Genomic DNA, 17,086 nt, shown 5'->3' with positions numbered 1-17,086 from the left:
TGAAGCCTCAACGATATTACTTGAGATTGTAAGAGTGCGTTCACAAGTTTTAAATTTGAATAAGTAACAAGCCGTTTCAAACTTTCTTCAGAAAAAAATACATTTTTGAACTTACTTAATTCTTTTGGCAAAATGAGACTGTATTTTTTATTTGTTTTCTATAACCTAGGAGTAGCAGACAAGCATGCAGTCCACCTGATGGTAAGTGGCTACTGCCGCCCATGGACATCTGTAATCAACCCCAATCAAAGCCGCTACCTCTGTCGACTAAGCTTAAACGTCTTGGAAAAATATGTCACCTTTACCACACCCCTCAAACACAGCAGCACACTGAAGGTGGTAGAACCTGTGGTTCGACTCCGGCGGCACCACCGCCACACCTATTTTGGCATGACAGCAGTTTTAAGCGCTGCTGTGTTCTGGTTTGAAGAGTGTGTAAGGGAGATATACTTTTTCGAGGCATTCCAGCTTAGTCCTTGTAGGGACGCATCCGTGCAATACCTCAAGTAGAAGTCTAATCTTATCTGGGGTTAATTTCAGACGTCCATGCCAACACGGCTGTGTTCCAGTAGTTATACTTAAATACGTTAAAAATGTGTTTAAAATATAGGAAAATACTTTTCTGTCTGCTGCGGCGCGAACCTAAAGTTTTATAAATTGTAGTATCGTATTCTTTAAAAATTAGTCAACGAAAAAATGTTTATCAAGATTTTCCAGAACCTCCCAAAACAAAACAAAACATCGATTTTATAACCAAAAAAATCTACTACAATCACAAAGTTAAGTTGTTGTTGTTTGTTGTTGTTAAAAATTAAGTTGGACAAAGTTAACCTGCGCACGCGCATATGACACAGCCCTAACCAAACGAATCGTGGAGCCTTCAAGCAGTCACACCGCGGCCCGCGCGCGTTGCACTCGCCTCGCTGTCGAACAGCTGTTAAAACGACGCCATTTTGTTTTATCAGCTGTCAAAGTTACCGTTTATACGTTTATGGGTGAATAAGTGACTTTTTGGAAACGGTAAGTCCTTTTTTTAAGTTATTTGACGATTTTTGTGGTCATTTTTCTTGGAGGTTAAGTAATTGATTACGCGTCCTAAGTGTTGACCAAGTGATCTGTCAGACGCAGGGACTTATGTAAATGTGAACTTTTTTGTCGAATTTGTCTGTGGTTGCACTATAATCTATGCTTTAAGTCTAAAGTCTGAGAAAATTGAGCGATTTGACATTGTGTTCACTTTTTACTCGACTTAAAAAAGGAGGAGGTTTTCATTTCGACCGTGTATATGTTTTTTTTTCATATGTTATTTTAGCAAGAATAAGTAAAACAAAAAACAGCAGTTATGTAAATTAATAATTCATTTAAAGTAGCTTTTTAAGTACTAATATTGACAGCGTACGTTCGAAATTAAAAAACTGTTTACTTTTTATTATTTTAATTAAGTTAATTAATAAGACTAAGCAAAATGGAAAATTTATGTACTTAATAATTATAATATTTCGAAGAATTTGTGTAAAAAAGGCGATTACAAAGTGATTTAATCTAAGTTATGACTTTTAAGTCACCAATAATCACGACTACATAAATAAATGAAGATTCAAAAACTATTTTTAAAGAGTTTTGTATTACAAAAAGTTCAACTAATAAGAGTCTTTATTCTACTGGGCACATGAGGCTTTGCAGCTTAGTTTGACTTACGTTTTTACAGCCAACTGCTGAAGGTAATGTTGTTCGAGCGTATGTACATGTATATTTCATTCTTTGTCACGCTGCAGCACAAACGGCTTGACGGATTAACATATGAGGTGTCGTTGTATTCGTCTAAATTGTGGGAGTGACATTGGCTATACTTTTATGCAGCCAGTTTTTTATAGTAATTCACTAGAAATACTGTTGGTATCAAATCAAATCATTTTTTTTATTCAAAATAGGTTCTTTACAGAGCAATTCTTAAATGTCAATATTTAAGTTATAGAGTTTGTTTGAATTTTTTAATCTCTGAAAGTATTAGTCAGATTCATAGATTAGTAAAGATTACTCACTCCTAACAAGAAAAGGTAATCAGTTTTGACAATTGAAATTGTCACTGTCATCTATTTTCATGTTTGAAAAATATTAAAAAAAAATATTTTCAGAGCATTTACGAATGAAACGATATTTCTCCGCACCTTTTCGTCGATTTCTTGTTGTTTTTGCACCACTAAACTGCACATGTCGGCATTGTTCCGCGTAAATAACACCATGACTGTCGTGAGACTTAATGGGAAAACAGTCAGCCATTTTACATATGTGTCTGCCATTTTTGGCTTCCTTCAATTACTAGGCGATGCGATATCTGTACTAATCTATGGTCAGATTCTAAAAATAATTTTATATTTGATAGGTAATTCATTAGAGAAGATTTTAGGCTATAGTTTATATAAATCGACAATCAATACCAGACGGGGCCATGTGCCAAGAGGACTCCGGTTGCGTTCCTTTGGAGATCCCGGAGTCCTCTACGCAGCGCTGAGGACAGTCACCGGGTTGGGGGGTTAGTGCGGTAAAAGTCCCACATAACCCGTCGTCGCTCCCACGGCGTCGGGTACCTTTTGAAGGTTTCCCCCTCGTCAACAAAAAAAGGGTAAAGTTCTACTAGTATTACTAGTAATAATAGTGTCACTAGTATTACTAGTAGTATTGGTGTTACTAGTATTACTAGTAATAATAGTGTTACTAGTATTACTAGTAATATTAGTGGTGGAGTATGCAATGTACATTGTTTTCAATGTTGATGAAACCGAGCGACATGACTTTTATAAGTACAGGTGAACAAAACATTGCTTGTATATTTTAGGGTTCCGTACCCAAAGGGCAAAATCGCAACCCTATTTAAGTCCCTATACAACCCTTCCCTCTGTAAGGAGACCGATGCCAATGGGACAGTAATGGGTTCAATTCTTATAAGTCCTATCACACATAATTCCACTTTATAGTGAACTTATATCCAATTTCAAAGATTATTCATATTTCATTAGCATCGTCATAAAATAAGGCTCTCAACAAACTAGCTTAGAGTTAAGTGTGAAAATTCTCTTATAGAAATTGATACAAAATTAATCCTGTATTAAAATCAATTCATAAAGGGCTTATCCTTCGTATTGCCCTTTTGAGCCCTATGATTTCATAGTACCTCTACGAGTATATTGCAGTGATTAAATAAAATTATATGATGGTAGAACCCTTTAAGGTTCGACTTTTGAGGCACACCGCCACATCTATTTCTGCCTAATAACAGCAGCGTTAAGCGCTGCTTTGTTTTGGTTTTAAGGGTGTGGTAACGGAGACATACTTTTCCGAGGCGTTCCAGCTTAGTCCACAGGGATTACGGTGCATCTATGGCCGATCTCAGAATATCTAATCCTATCTGGGGCTGTACAGATATCCAATTGGCGGCAGTAGACACTTACCATCCTGGACTGCATGCTCGTCTGCTACTTCTATATTATAGAAAAGAAATCCATCTAGCAATCTATCTGAGTTTTGCCTACAAGAGATCGAAATTTGACATTTATAATAGTCATAAATTGTCAAATATTGAATTTGGTAGCCAAATTTATTGTTCCATTTCTTATTAATAATGGACATCAAATATTAGTTAAAGTTGTTTGAAGTCCTTGATAACACTTGGCCAAATATGCTCTAACGGCTTAAAGGGGGAGGGGGGTCCGCCCCGGACCCCCGCTCCTGGGGGCCTCCAAACACAGTTGCTAAAATAAGATCGTCAGAAAGAATCTATGAAATGTGTATTACTCAGCGAAAAAAGGTCACCGAATCACAGGCGAATAAATCTGACACATTTGTAATTTTGTAAAATCAAATCAACTTTTTGCACTGGGGGCCTCCATTCGACTTTCCGCCCCGGACCTCCGACGACCTTCGTCTGAAACTACTAATGTGCAACAACAGGGCCACATTAGGGCAAATTGGTTGATGAATATTCATCATCATCATCATCAACAACCCATTACTGTTCCACAGCTGGGCACGGGTCTCCTCTCATAATGAGAAGTATTACGCCATAGTCCACCGCGCTGGCCAAGTGCGTATTGGTAGAATTCACATACCTTTGAGATTTTTTTTATTTTTTTATAAATCTCAGGTATGCAGGTTTCCTCACGATGTTTTCCTTCACCGTTTAGCAAGTGATAATTAATATCTAATACCCACATAACTTTGAAAAATCAGAGGTGCGTGCCTGGGATTTGAACCTCGGACCCCTCGATCGAGAGGCTGTGTTTCTTAACCACTAAGCTATCACTGCATTACGATTATTACCACCCATTTATTTGATCGCGAAAACGTGTTTATCGTGATCAAGATGCCCTAAATTACTTTTGTAATGACTGTACTTAGTAGATACTAAAAATTTGAATGTATGAAGTACATGTATAGTCCACGCCAAACTGCTAGTCCGCTCTGAAGTTGTTGCGAGCATAGTCATACAAATTGCTATGGCGACGCGATTCATTTCTATATTCAGAGCGGACTAGCAGTTTTAAGCGGACTATAATAAGCCAACTGCTGTTATTAAGTAGAAATAGGTGTGGTGGTCCTTTCGGTGTCGAACTACAAAGGGTTCCATCAACTTTTGCCCAGCAGTGGGATAGTGACCTTACACATTTTGAAGGTGGTAGAACCCTTTGTGGTTCAACTCCGGCGGCACCACTGTCACACCTATTTCTACCTAATAAAAGTACTGTTAGGCGCTGCTGTGTTCCGTTTTAAACCGTGTCTTAAGGGAGACAGACTTTTCCGAGGCGTTCCAGCTTAGTCCTCAGGGGTAGCGGCGCATGTGTGGCCGACCTCAGGTAGGAATATCTAATCCTATCTGGGGTTGATAACAGATGTTCATGGGCAGCAGTAGCTTACCATTAGGTGGACTGCATGCTCGTCTGCTACTCCTATATTATAAAAAAACAACATAAAACATACTGAACGGTACATTAGTAGTGAACTGTAGTCTACGGTCGGGTGGTGCTTTACGGAGCGTAACCGATTCGATTCCGAGCGAAGCATAATTATTAAATTAATTAACTGTGAAACCTATAGTTGTTCTGATGTACTTCTGTACATCTTTGCCGTATATGGCAATTGTATCTCATTTATCATCATCAATTTATTGTCCCACTGCTGGGCACGGGTCTCCTCTCAGAATAAAAAGGATTAGGCCATAGTCCACCGCTGTACCTGTAGTTACGGGACAAGAATAGGGCTTCGGTATCCCCTGCCTTGCGGTCACATACCGTTGTACGCACCAGATGATGTGGTGAGCGTCAAACTCACCTGAGCAGATCCCGACGGGGCAACGCGCTAAGAGGATACCGGTTGCGTTCCTTTGGAGATCCCGGAGCCCTCAACGCAGCGCAGAGGACGGCCATCGGGGGGGTTTTGGTGCGGTAAAAATCCCACATAACCCGGCGTCGCTCCCACGATGTCGGGTACCTTCTGAAGGTTTCCCCCTCGATAACAAAAAAATAAAATAAAAGGCCATAGTCCACCGCGCTGAGCCAAGTTTGAAAACTTCTTTTTTAAGATTTCTCGGGCACGCAGATTTCCTCACGATGTTTTCCTTCACAGTTTAAGCAAGTGATAAATAATTAATATCTGATACGCACATAACTTTAAAAAACAGAGATCCCTACCTGGGATTTGAACCTTGGACTTCTCGATCGGGACGCCGTGTTTATACTACAAATATAAATGAAATCAATAAAATATTTATAATAATTTAATAACTTCTTTATAGTAACAAAGACTCATTTACATTTTTGATAAAAGAATTACATTTACATTTGAAAGAAGTTAAAACAAAAAAACGCAAATTTATATTAAAAATGATTTATAAATAAAAATACCATTCATGTTAATAATGCAACCTTTTCCAAAAAATATTATTTAAACAAAAAAGCCCGTACAATCTCCACACATGATTCCGGCCAGGATCGAACTGGCGACCTTCTGCGTGTAAAGCAGATGTGATAACCACTACACCACGGAACCCGTTGCCAAATGCTTTGAAAATATCAATACAACTTTATTTTGTACTAGCCGACCCGTGCCCACTTCGTTGAACGTTAATTATATTTTTTTGTGATGCAATTAAGGCAGTGATAGCCTAGTGATTAAGAAACTCGGCCTCTTGATCCAGGGGTCCGAGGTTCAAATCCCAGGCACGCACCTCTGATATTTCAAAGTTATGTGCGTATTATCACTTGCTAAACAGTGAAGCAAAACATCGTGAGGAAACATGCATACCTGAGAGACTTATATTAAAAAAAAAACTCAAAGGTGTGTGAAATCTACCAATACGCACTTGGCCAGCGCGGTGGACCATGGCATAATCCTTCTAATTCTGATAGGAGACCCGTGCCCAGCAGTGGGACAGTAATGGGTTGATGATTATGATGATGATGATGATGCAATAATGTTGTGAGAACTAATAGAGAACAACATTTTTAATGAACATTATGTTCGTCTATACCGAACCGTTTAGTCAGCGCACGTTGGTAAAGCATCATTTCTTTCCCAACTTCCGTTGACTTGATATACATATGCCATATTTTTCCCTGAACTTTTTGTTCAATCATAATAAAATATAGCCTATAGCACTCCTTAATAAGCAAGTGTAGCTTTCTGATTGCGAAAAGTTTCATGACCCGGCAAACGTGTTGCCATATAAATAAAAAAAAAATGTTAAAGTTGAACAACCCTTATCACTTAGGAGTATGAAAAATAGATAGTAGCCGATTCTCAGACCTACTGAATATGCATATAAAATTTCGTGAAAATCGGTAAAGTCGTTTCGGAGGAGTACTGTAACTAACATTGTGACACGAGAATTTTATATATAAGATAGATAATAGTGTGTTTGTTACGTTTATATTAATTTTTAATTTATTTTTTTACAGGTAACGCAGAGTCTAAGTGAAGTGTGAAAAACGAACACAAGATGGCGCTGTTCCAGTTAGTGTTGTGTTTCAGTTTCCTACAGATGGCGTTGGCGAAAGGTAAATTTGTTTCTATATTTTGCATTTAATAAAGAATAAATGTTAAAGGAAAAATAACTAAACAAATATTAAAAATAGGATTATACATAATAGCGGATAAGTAAAAAATAAAGAAGTAGCAGACGAGCATGCAGTCCACCTGATGGTAAGTGGCTACTGCCGCCCAAGGACATCTGTAATCAACCCCAGATAGGATTAGATTACAATGAAATCAGTTGTTATTTGCAAATAAGGTTGTACTATAGCTGGTGTAAGGTCGTACTATACTTTGCTATGAAGCATATTTTTTTTTATAACATAGGAGTAGCAGACGAGCATGCAGTCCACCTGATGGTAAGTAGCTACTGTTGCCCATGGACATCTGTAATCAACCCCAGATAGTATTAGATATTCCTACCTGAGGTCAGCCACAGATGCGCCGCTACCCCTGAGGACTAAGCTGGAACGCTTCGGAAAAGTATGTCTCCCTTACCCACACCCTTCAAAACGGAACACAGCAGCGTCTAACACTGCTGTTATAAGGTAGAAATAGGTGTGACGGTGGTGCTGCCGGAGTCGATCTACAAAGGGTCTACCATCTTCAAAATCTAAATCTTCATCATCTAATGTATAAAATTCTCGTGTTACAATGTTAGTTACCGTACTCCTCCGAAACAGTTTTACGAAGAAACGTATTCATATTTTCAAAGCCCATCGTAACGGGTTCCGTGGTGTAGTGGTTATCACATCTGCTTTACACGCAGAAGGTCGCCAGTTCGATCCTGGCCGGAATCATATCCGCTTGTAGCAGTGTATTTTTTAACATAACAATTTTTTGGAAATACTTGAATTATTAAAGCTTACATAAATAGTATTTTTTATGTTAAATATGCGGATTTTTTTGTTTTAACTTTTTCTCTACCTTCAATATAAATAAGAATTTGTCTTCGATATTTTCAAGATATTTTGAGTGGGAGTGTTTCGATTATTTTTTCCCAATGAATCACATAACGGTTACCGGGTCATTGCCGTCCGCATTCACGTTTTTATGCCAATCCATATAAGTCTGGGGTTGCCAAAATAACGGTTGAGACTATACTTCATTATTGATACAATGAAGACAGAGCTAATAAACGACAGTTGTAAAATCTCTGCTTCTTAAAGTTTGGATACCGGGCACGCGTGGTCGTCAACCCCTATTGCCTCAGTGCACGGGTCTCCTTTCAGAATGAGAAGGATTAGGCCATAGTCCATCGCGCTGGCCAAGTGCGTATTGGTAGACTTCACATACCTTTGAGAACTTTTTTTTTAAATCTCCATCGGGTATGCAGGTTTCCTCACGTCTTCCTTCGTCGTCAAAGCAAAGTAATAATTAATTTATAATACGGTTCGATAAATCAGTGGGTGTCCAGCGGACTAACTCGGAAGGGGCGGCCAGCCCCGTGCCTCCGATCCTTGGGGGCCCAACACAGTTGCTGAAAAAATGGTCGTCAAAACCAAAAAAAGGTTAGTGGAATCATACATATTTTTTGGTGTATAAGTCTATGACACATTTTTGATTTTGTAAAATCAAATCAACTTTTTACACTGGGGGCCTCGATTCAACTTTCGCCCCGGGCCTTCGACCCTTACGCTGTTTGTCCACCAACCACGATACCGAGCCGATACCGATAATTAATGACGGCGCCGAAGTAGCGTACATACATTTACTATAGCCGCTTGTCCACCGAACGTCCGTCACCCGAGCACCGTCATCCCATAGTAAATGTATGTGTACGCTACTTCGGCGCCGTGATTAAATATCGGTATCGGGTCGGTGACGGTGCAGTGGACAAACAGCGTTAGTCCACCGCTACCTGAGACTAGAACCTCGGAACCCGCGATCAAGAGGCCGAGTTTCAGCCACTTCTGGTGTTAATATTGCACAGTAATAAGTACCCTTTGGTGTCAATTCACTTGGCCGGTTTTTCTGGCCTAAGTAATATTGAAGAGTGTGGGTAGCTTAATTTATTGTACAGATGTTATGATGTAGATCTCATCTGCCTACACATTAGTGTAGGCAGATGAGATTGTACTGAGTTTGTTGCCATCGAAGATAAACATTGTTAAAAGTTGTTGATCTTTTAGTTTAGTCATAATTTAGTCACCAACACATTAGTATTAGTTTAAAGGAGCACTTAGTTTTACTACTCCGGCGGCACCACCGCCACACATTTAGTCACAGAGAAAACCAGCGTTTTTCAAACTTTTTGACCACGATCACCTGAGTACATGAGAACATTTCTCGACCTAATACTCTTCTAGTTCAGCGGTATTTAAATTTTTGAAAGCACAATTCGCTTATGTACTAAGCTAGGAGATAATAAAAATTGCTAATTAAAATATTTCGGGACCCTCGTAGTTTTTTATCTGTACTTTACTATAATACAAATTGCAATGCCTACCTTTTTTTTCATTATCCTAGCTACCTATCGGTTCGATACGTCATATTTAAGAACCTGAAAATATAATTCAACTAGCTGACCCGGCAAACGTTGGGATGCCATATAAATAAACAATGTTAAGGGTAAACAACTTATAACTTAGTGGTATGAAAAATAGATAGTAGCCGATTCTCAGACCTACTGAATATGCATATAAAATTTGGTGAAAATCGCTAAAGCCGTTTCGGAGGAGTACGGTAACTAACATTGTGACACGAGAATTTTATATATAAGAATAACGTATCTCAGTACAATTGTATTAAAAAATATATATTTTGTTTTTTTACTGAATTGAGTTTAATTTTAACTGAGGCTTCGCAAGCTTGTTAACTTTCACGACCCCCTAGGGGTCTCACACTTTGAAAATCACTGGCATGAACATAAATATATCCAACCAGTTATTGGGAAACCATTGTACTGGTTTTTCTAGTCTGTGGCGTGATGTATTTGTTATCTGTGGTGATAAATACCACAGATTATATAGCTGAGACGTGTGACATTACAGATAAATACAAGTAATATGCAAAAGAAAAAACAAGATTGTTGCATTAAGAATATAAATATAACCGCTTTTTATTTCTGTTATAACAGCAGTGTAGTGCTGCTGTGTTCTGGTTCGAAGTGTGATAAGGGAGACATACATATTCCTTAGTCCTTAGAAGTAGCAACGCTTCTGTTGCCAAACTCAGGTAGGAATTTAATCTCATCTGGGGTTGATTATAGTTATTTTTTTTATAATATAATAGTAGCAGACGAGCACGGAGCCCATGGACATCTGTAACCCAGATAGTATTAGATACTCCTACCTGAGGTCGGCCACAGATGCGCCGCTACCCCGTGGACTAAGATGGAACGCCTCGGAAAAGTATGTCTCACTTACCACACCTTTCAAAACGGAATACAGCAGCGCCAAACACTGCTGTTATAACAGAAATAGGTAAATAGGGTTCTACAACCTTCGATGTCCATGGACGGCAGTAGCCACTTACCATCAGGTGGTCGTTTGTTACTTCACTGTTATAAAAAAAAATCTATATATATAACTCCATTTATAGAACAGGTTCTACCTGAAGCTGATCACAGATGCGTTGCCATTGAGATCTAAGATAGCCGCCTTTTTTTGTTAACGAAGGGGATACCTTCAAAAGGTACGTGGTGCCGTGGGAGCGACACGAGGTTATGTGGGATTCCTACCACACTAAAACCCCCCCGGTGACCGTCCTCGACGCTGCGTTGACTCTGGGATCTTCAAAGGAACGCAATCAGAGTCCTCTAAGAATCTTGCCCCGTCGTACTCTACCATGGTGAGCACAAAACTCGCCAAACTATCTAGTGTGTACGGTATGCGGCCACACATTCGAGCTCCCACTCTGGCCACCCGCGACCCCAGTAGGCCTCTTTTAGTCGCCTCTTACGACAGGCAGAGGATACCGTAGTTCTATTCTGACCCTGGAACGCCACGAACAAAGATGGTCGCCTTATGTGCTCATCAAGGCGACAATAATTCCTTAATGTGCTTATGAGTAAATGAAAGGAAAAAATAAAAAATAACCGCTATTACCTTTATAAATAAAACGGCACGTTTTTTCAACGAATTGAAGCGAACTAATTTATTTGAATTTGAACAGAACATAAATCACGTCAGTTGACATAGATGGCGTTACTAGTCTACATACATAGTGAAACTATAATATTTGATAATACTAACACCCCCACTATCACAATATTATACTGTTTCAATACCTAACATATACATAAATTTGTTATGTTTAGCAGAATTTAAACTTTTTGTCAGCATATCAGCTGGCATTTCAGCTGTAGGCAAATACTGAATTTTTACAATGTTATTTGAAATTACTTCCCGACAGTAATGATACCTAACATCAACATGTTTTGTACGATTATGAAATACAGGGTTGACAGACAGCTTTTGTGCACTTTGATTATCATTACTTATATTGATAGTATACATTCTTTCAGTAATCTCATATTGCAAATTGCTAAGATATACTGCCTCTTTACAAGCTTCTGAAATTGCAATATATTCTGCTTCAGTACTTGACAATGCTATAGATTTTTGTTTTTTACATCCCCAAGATATAACTGACCCTGATAACACAAAACAATAGCCTGTATATGATTTCCTATCATGATCATTTGCCCAGTCTGCATCAACATAACCTTTAATATCAAGATTTCCAGAATTACTAAATTTCAAACCTACATTTTTTGTCTTTTTTAAGTATTTTAATATTCTTTTAGCATATGACCAATGTATATTACTATGACAATTATTGAACTGACTAAGATATCCCACTGCATAAGCTATATCTGGCCTAGTGAGAATTGCTAGATACATTAAACTGCCTATGAGCTGTTGGTATGGATTTTTAGACATTTCTTGACATTTCTCAACATTTAACTTAATCTCCATTGGAGTATCAACAATTTTACATTCAGCCATATTAAATTTAGACAATAACTTCTCTATATAATTCTCTTGAGACAAAGTAACAACCTTTTTCTCATTATCAATATTAACAGACATTCCAAGACATTGTTTTATTTTACCTAAATCTTTAATTTTGAACTGATTACTTAGAATATCTTTTAACTGTTTCATTTCAACTTTATCATTTGAAAATATGAAAAAATCATCGACATACAAAGTAACAATTGTCTTAAGACCATTAACAATTTTTGTATATAAACAAGGCTCTAATTTAGACTTCTTATAACCATTATTTAACAAGCAAGTATCAACTTTCTTATGCCAAGCTCTAGAGGACTGTTTGAGACCATATATAGCCTTTTTCAGTTTGAGAACTTTATTCTTATCATTTTCAGAGCAAACAAAACAATCTGGCTTTTGCATATATATGTTCTCTTCCAGTTCTCCATTTAAAAAAGCTGTTTTGACATCCAAATGTGCTGTGTCAAAATTAAGTTGTGTAATTAATGCAAATAATAATCTTAATGTAGTATGCCTCACCACTGGAGAAAACGTCTCGCTGTAGTCAATACCACATTTTTGATTATAACCTTTTGCCACTAGTCTCGCACGATACACACTCCGATCTCCAAACACATATTTGAATAACCATATCTTTCTGGTTTTCTTCTTTGTCTAGACAGCGTACGTGTACATACTACACTTTCAATACTTCCAGAATCATCTGTGTTTTCATTTTCATTTGGACTATATGTGCTGTCACTTGGATCTAAATATGTTGCAGAAGTGTATGAGTCTTCCGATAGACACTCTTCCCCCACTGAATCCGAGCATATGACTTCACTGTCTTCAGTTGTTTGCTCAGTCTCTGTAACAATTATCACATCACATGGTTTACATTCTTTTTCTATGATAATAACATCTCGACTGACAAAGATTGTCTGCGTCTTGGGATTGAACAACCTATATCCTTTTGTTACATCAGAATAACCCATTAAAATACACTTCTCTGATTTCTTATCCCACTTCAGTCTCTTCTCTTTTGGCACATGAACCATTACAGTACTTCCAAAAATTCTAAGATGACTAATATCAGGCTTGGTATTGGTCCACAATTCATATGGGGTTTTGTCAGACAGTCCAGGTGTTACTGTTCTATTCTGTAAATAAACAGCAGTATTAGCCGCCTCCGCCCAGAACTTCTTATCTAAACCGGCTTCAAATAAGAGACATCTAGCTTTTTCAACAATAGTTCTATTCATGCGTTCGGATACACCATTCTGTTCTGGTGTGTAAGAATTAGTTTTCTGGTGAATAATACCAATATTCTTAAGATAATTGTCAAATTCATTATTACAAAATTCTCGACCATTATCGCTACGCAGAATTTTTATTTTTCTATCAAGCAAGTTCTCTACTTTCGCTTTAAAATCTTTGAAACATTGAAAAGCTTCACTCTTATTTTTCATGAAGTAAATATGAGTCATTCTACTGCAATCATCTATAAAAATTATGAAATACCTTGAACCACCGAGCGAGGTATTTTCCATTGGTCCACACACATCTGTATGTATTACTTGCAATAGCTCAGAACTTTTGGTACCAGCACTGGGGAACGGCAATCGACACTGCTTTCCCTCGCAGCAAGTAGTACAGGAACTCTTACTTATTTCTGCTTTTTTATCAAGTGAAAACCCTTCCACGGCATCTGCCATTTTATTCAAGTAGTTACTGTTCACATGTCCTAGTCTTCGATGCCAAGTCTCACTAGTCACTGCTGCAGCTGCTGTAAATGGAACTTGTTGCGTGTTTAATTTGTATACTCCATTCACCAATAGCGCTGTAGCCACCAAGTGACCTGCTCTGTTGTATATGTCACAACCATCATTTCTAAAGGACACTGAATTACCCTTGCTAATCAATTGACTCACTGACAAAAGATTCGTCGAAAGACTCGGTACACACAATACTCCTTCGACTGTGACGTCAAAATTGGAATCTTTCGTGCACGTAACTATTTGCACATCACCGCAGCATATAACAGGCACCATGTTGTCATTTGCAACAATTATCTCTTTCGGAAAAGATTCATGCGATCGATTTGAGATCCAACTTTCGTTCGTTGTCAAATGCACGCTCGCTCCAGAGTCAATATACCAGTCAGTTTTGCAGTAGCTACCATTTAAAAATACAGCACTAAATGCATTTGTTTCTTTTGATGTATTTTCGTTGGGTTTTATTTTGTTTTTAATGTTATTGGGACACTGGTTTCGATAATGCCCAAACTGTTTACAACCATAACATTTAACTTATTTACCACCATTACTGACATTTGACTTTGACGTTTGCCATTTCCTGCCATCTTGATTATTCTCTCTAGCCATAAACTTATTAATATTTTTGACATCTCTGGAATGCTGCAAATGCGCCCTCTACATCTTCCGTTTCCGGTTCCATGTCTAACAATTTTGTTTTAATGGCGTCTGTTGTGATTGACATACCAGAATGTTCGATGGCCATAATCATTGGTGAAAATTTCTCAGTCAATCCAGCAAGCAACAATGAGCCTATCCACTCATCACTAATTTGAAACCCAGTTCCTGCCAATTTTTGACCAGTTTCTACGATTTGCGTGACATACGTACTCATTGTAGCGCAATTTTCGAGTCTAATAGAAATTAAATGTCTCAACAATTTAATTTTTCTTGTAAAGCCTGAATCGTCGTACAATGACCTTAGTTTATCCCATAGCTCTTTTGTAGTTGCTACATTCTTGATATGTACGTAAATACACGGATCTATCATTAATATTAACTTCGCTTTGGTTCTTGCATCATCCGTAGCTCCTAATTTTTCTTCAGACTCCGACTTAATACACTTAAGCATGCCTTCTAGAATTAGGAAATTCTCTACAGCAAAGCACCATTCTGCATAATTTTCACGTCCTTTCAGTTTAGGAACATTAGCCATAAAATTTGAGTTCGCCGCCATTTTACCGTCCAACACGCACAACTTAAAACCAGCACGCACAACTTTGTCCTCAATCTGCAATCGTTGCTAACTATTTAACTATCCACAGTTTTACGGAAAAACGGATTACAACACAATTAGCACTTATCGCGAGGAGGTATATGGGTCTGGGCCCATAACCTATAAATAAAACGGCACGTTTTTTCAACGAATTGAAGCGAACTAATTTATTTGAATTTGAACAGAACATAAATCACGTCAGTTGACATAGATGGCGTTACTAGTCTACATACATAGTGAAACTATAATATTTGATAATACTAACAACCTTGTTCAAGCCAGTAATCGGCCATTTTGTTTTTTCGAAGAATCACGTCTTTGCCTCGAATAAATTAAATAAGTTGCCAAGTGCGAGTCAGACTCACAAATGGAGGGTTCCGTACCGCCAAATTTTATTTTTATTTTTAGTGTTTATTATCATAGCTACCAAAGGTTTTTAAAAAAAATTGTTATCAATGTATTACGGTTCAGTAGATAAAGCGAAAACGCCGAAAAATAGCGGTTTCTTGTATGCCGACTCCCATTTATTTCGAAGATTGAGCATTTATTGCTATAGCGGTTGTATACATATTCTGTTAACATTTCATGTCTATCTATTACGGTTCCAGAGATAGAGCCCTGTGACTGACAGACAGACGGACAGACAGCGGAGGCTTAGTATAGTCCGTACCAAACTGCTAGTCCGCTCTGAAGTTGTTGCGAGCAGGTGTAGTCAATTACTATGGCGACGCGATTCATTTCTATATTCAGAGCGGACTACCAGTTTTAATAATAGGGTTCCATTTTTACCAAAGGGTACCCAAAGGGGTACGGAACCCTAAAAACCAATGCTTTGTCATGTAGGAGGGACCACCTACGTAAATCAAGATATACACTTAACAAAGTACTTAATTATTCTATTTTTTAGTAAACTGTGGAAGGTAATGTATTTCGTGCGTATGTATGTATGTCTCATTCTTCACGCTGCAGCCCAAACGGCTTGACGGATTAACATATGAGGTGTCGTTGGATTCGTCTAAAGTGTGGGAGTGGCATAGTCTAATTTTTATACCCGGGTTTTTTGTTTTTATAATAATTCTCTAATTTATATTTTAAGTGACTTGAACGACTATATAAGTCCACTCGATAGTAACCATCCACATCAAAATTGTTTTGGCTTAAAAAAAAGATTAAGGAACACATACATAGGCAAACACAAAACTAACTACATACAACACAAACAAACGAACTAAATTCATCATTTAGATATCTGTCTGGCCGGGGACCGAACTTGGAACCTTATACACGACCGGTATGATAACCACTCCGCCACGTGGGTCAGATGTCGACACTTTACCACTTATGTACTATCGTATCTCACTCTGAGAGGAGACCCGAGCCCAGCAGTGGGACAGTAGTGGATTGATGATGACATATAAGCTAAGTATGGTCAGGTTACATTCGCCAGATTTGATCGAAAATAGTGATTGTAACAAAGGAATAAGGTCGAAAATATTTTATGTGTGGGCGACGTCTTATACGTAACACGTTGGTAGCAAATAGGGTTGCAATTTTTTTCAAAATAAACTTGAAAAAATCTAATGTCAATTATTACGTTTCGAGAGATATAGCTATTATAGCGTGACGTACGGACATAAGGACGTTTCTTTTTTATTTTTTTTTTACGGAACTCTAAAATTTATTAGTGGTTCTACTTCGGAGGCACCACCACCACATCTATTTCTGCTTTATATCAGCAGTGTTAAACGCTGCTGTGATCTGGTATGAGGGTCATGGTAAGGGAGACATACTTTTCCTTACATATGTGTTTGGTGTGTTCGGGAGGACATACTTATCCGAGCATTCAAACTTAGTCCTCAGGAGCTGCGGCGCATCTGTGGCCGACCTCAGGTAGGATACTGATTATTATCTGGGGTTGATGACAGATGTCCATATGCAGTAGTTATTTACCATCAGTTGTACCGCATGCTCGTCTGCTACTTCTATATTATAAAAAATAGTATAGTTGATAACCCTAGAAGCGTATGTTATTGTAAAATCGATCTTATTACATTGCATTACAAACAGTATTTAAAGAAATTTGTGTCATTTCG

The 17,086-nt window shown here is 38.0% G+C and overlaps 1 protein-coding gene, 1 long non-coding RNA gene and 2 other non-coding genes across 4 annotated transcripts in view; 3 read left to right on the top strand and 1 right to left on the bottom strand.

Annotated features, from left to right (window-relative positions):
- The first annotated feature begins 869 nt into the window (after positions 1-869).
- qsm (Zona pelucida superfamily protein qsm) overlaps positions 870-17,086 on the top strand; it is a 52,858-nt gene continuing 36,641 nt past the window's right edge. Inside the window, exons 1-2 of the mRNA XM_073081259.1 lie at positions 870-1,020; positions 6,951-7,049. Coding sequence (XP_072937360.1) covers positions 6,992-7,049 — 58 coding nt within the window. The 5' untranslated portion in view covers positions 870-1,020; positions 6,951-6,991. The remainder of the gene's footprint in view (positions 1,021-6,950; positions 7,050-17,086) is intronic.
- Positions 1,721-17,086, top strand: part of LOC140748461 (uncharacterized) — a 53,507-nt gene continuing 38,141 nt past the window's right edge. Inside the window, exon 1 of the long non-coding RNA XR_012102953.1 lies at positions 1,721-1,805. This is a non-coding gene — a long non-coding RNA (uncharacterized LOC140748461). The remainder of the gene's footprint in view (positions 1,806-17,086) is intronic.
- TRNAV-UAC (transfer RNA valine (anticodon UAC)) lies at positions 5,970-6,042 on the bottom strand. The gene has a single exon. It is a non-coding gene; the product is annotated as a tRNA-Val (tRNA).
- Positions 7,751-7,823, top strand: TRNAV-UAC (transfer RNA valine (anticodon UAC)). The gene has a single exon. It is a non-coding gene; the product is annotated as a tRNA-Val (tRNA).

The sequence above is a fragment of the Epargyreus clarus genome, unplaced genomic scaffold, assembly GCF_041222505.1.
Source record: "Epargyreus clarus isolate Ecla_fem2 unplaced genomic scaffold, WU_Ecla_fem_2.2 ptg000016l, whole genome shotgun sequence".
In the NCBI taxonomy this organism is placed as follows: domain Eukaryota; kingdom Metazoa; phylum Arthropoda; class Insecta; order Lepidoptera; family Hesperiidae; genus Epargyreus; species Epargyreus clarus.
Note: the sequence above shows the minus strand (reverse complement) of the source record. Positions and strands in the feature narration are given on the sequence as shown.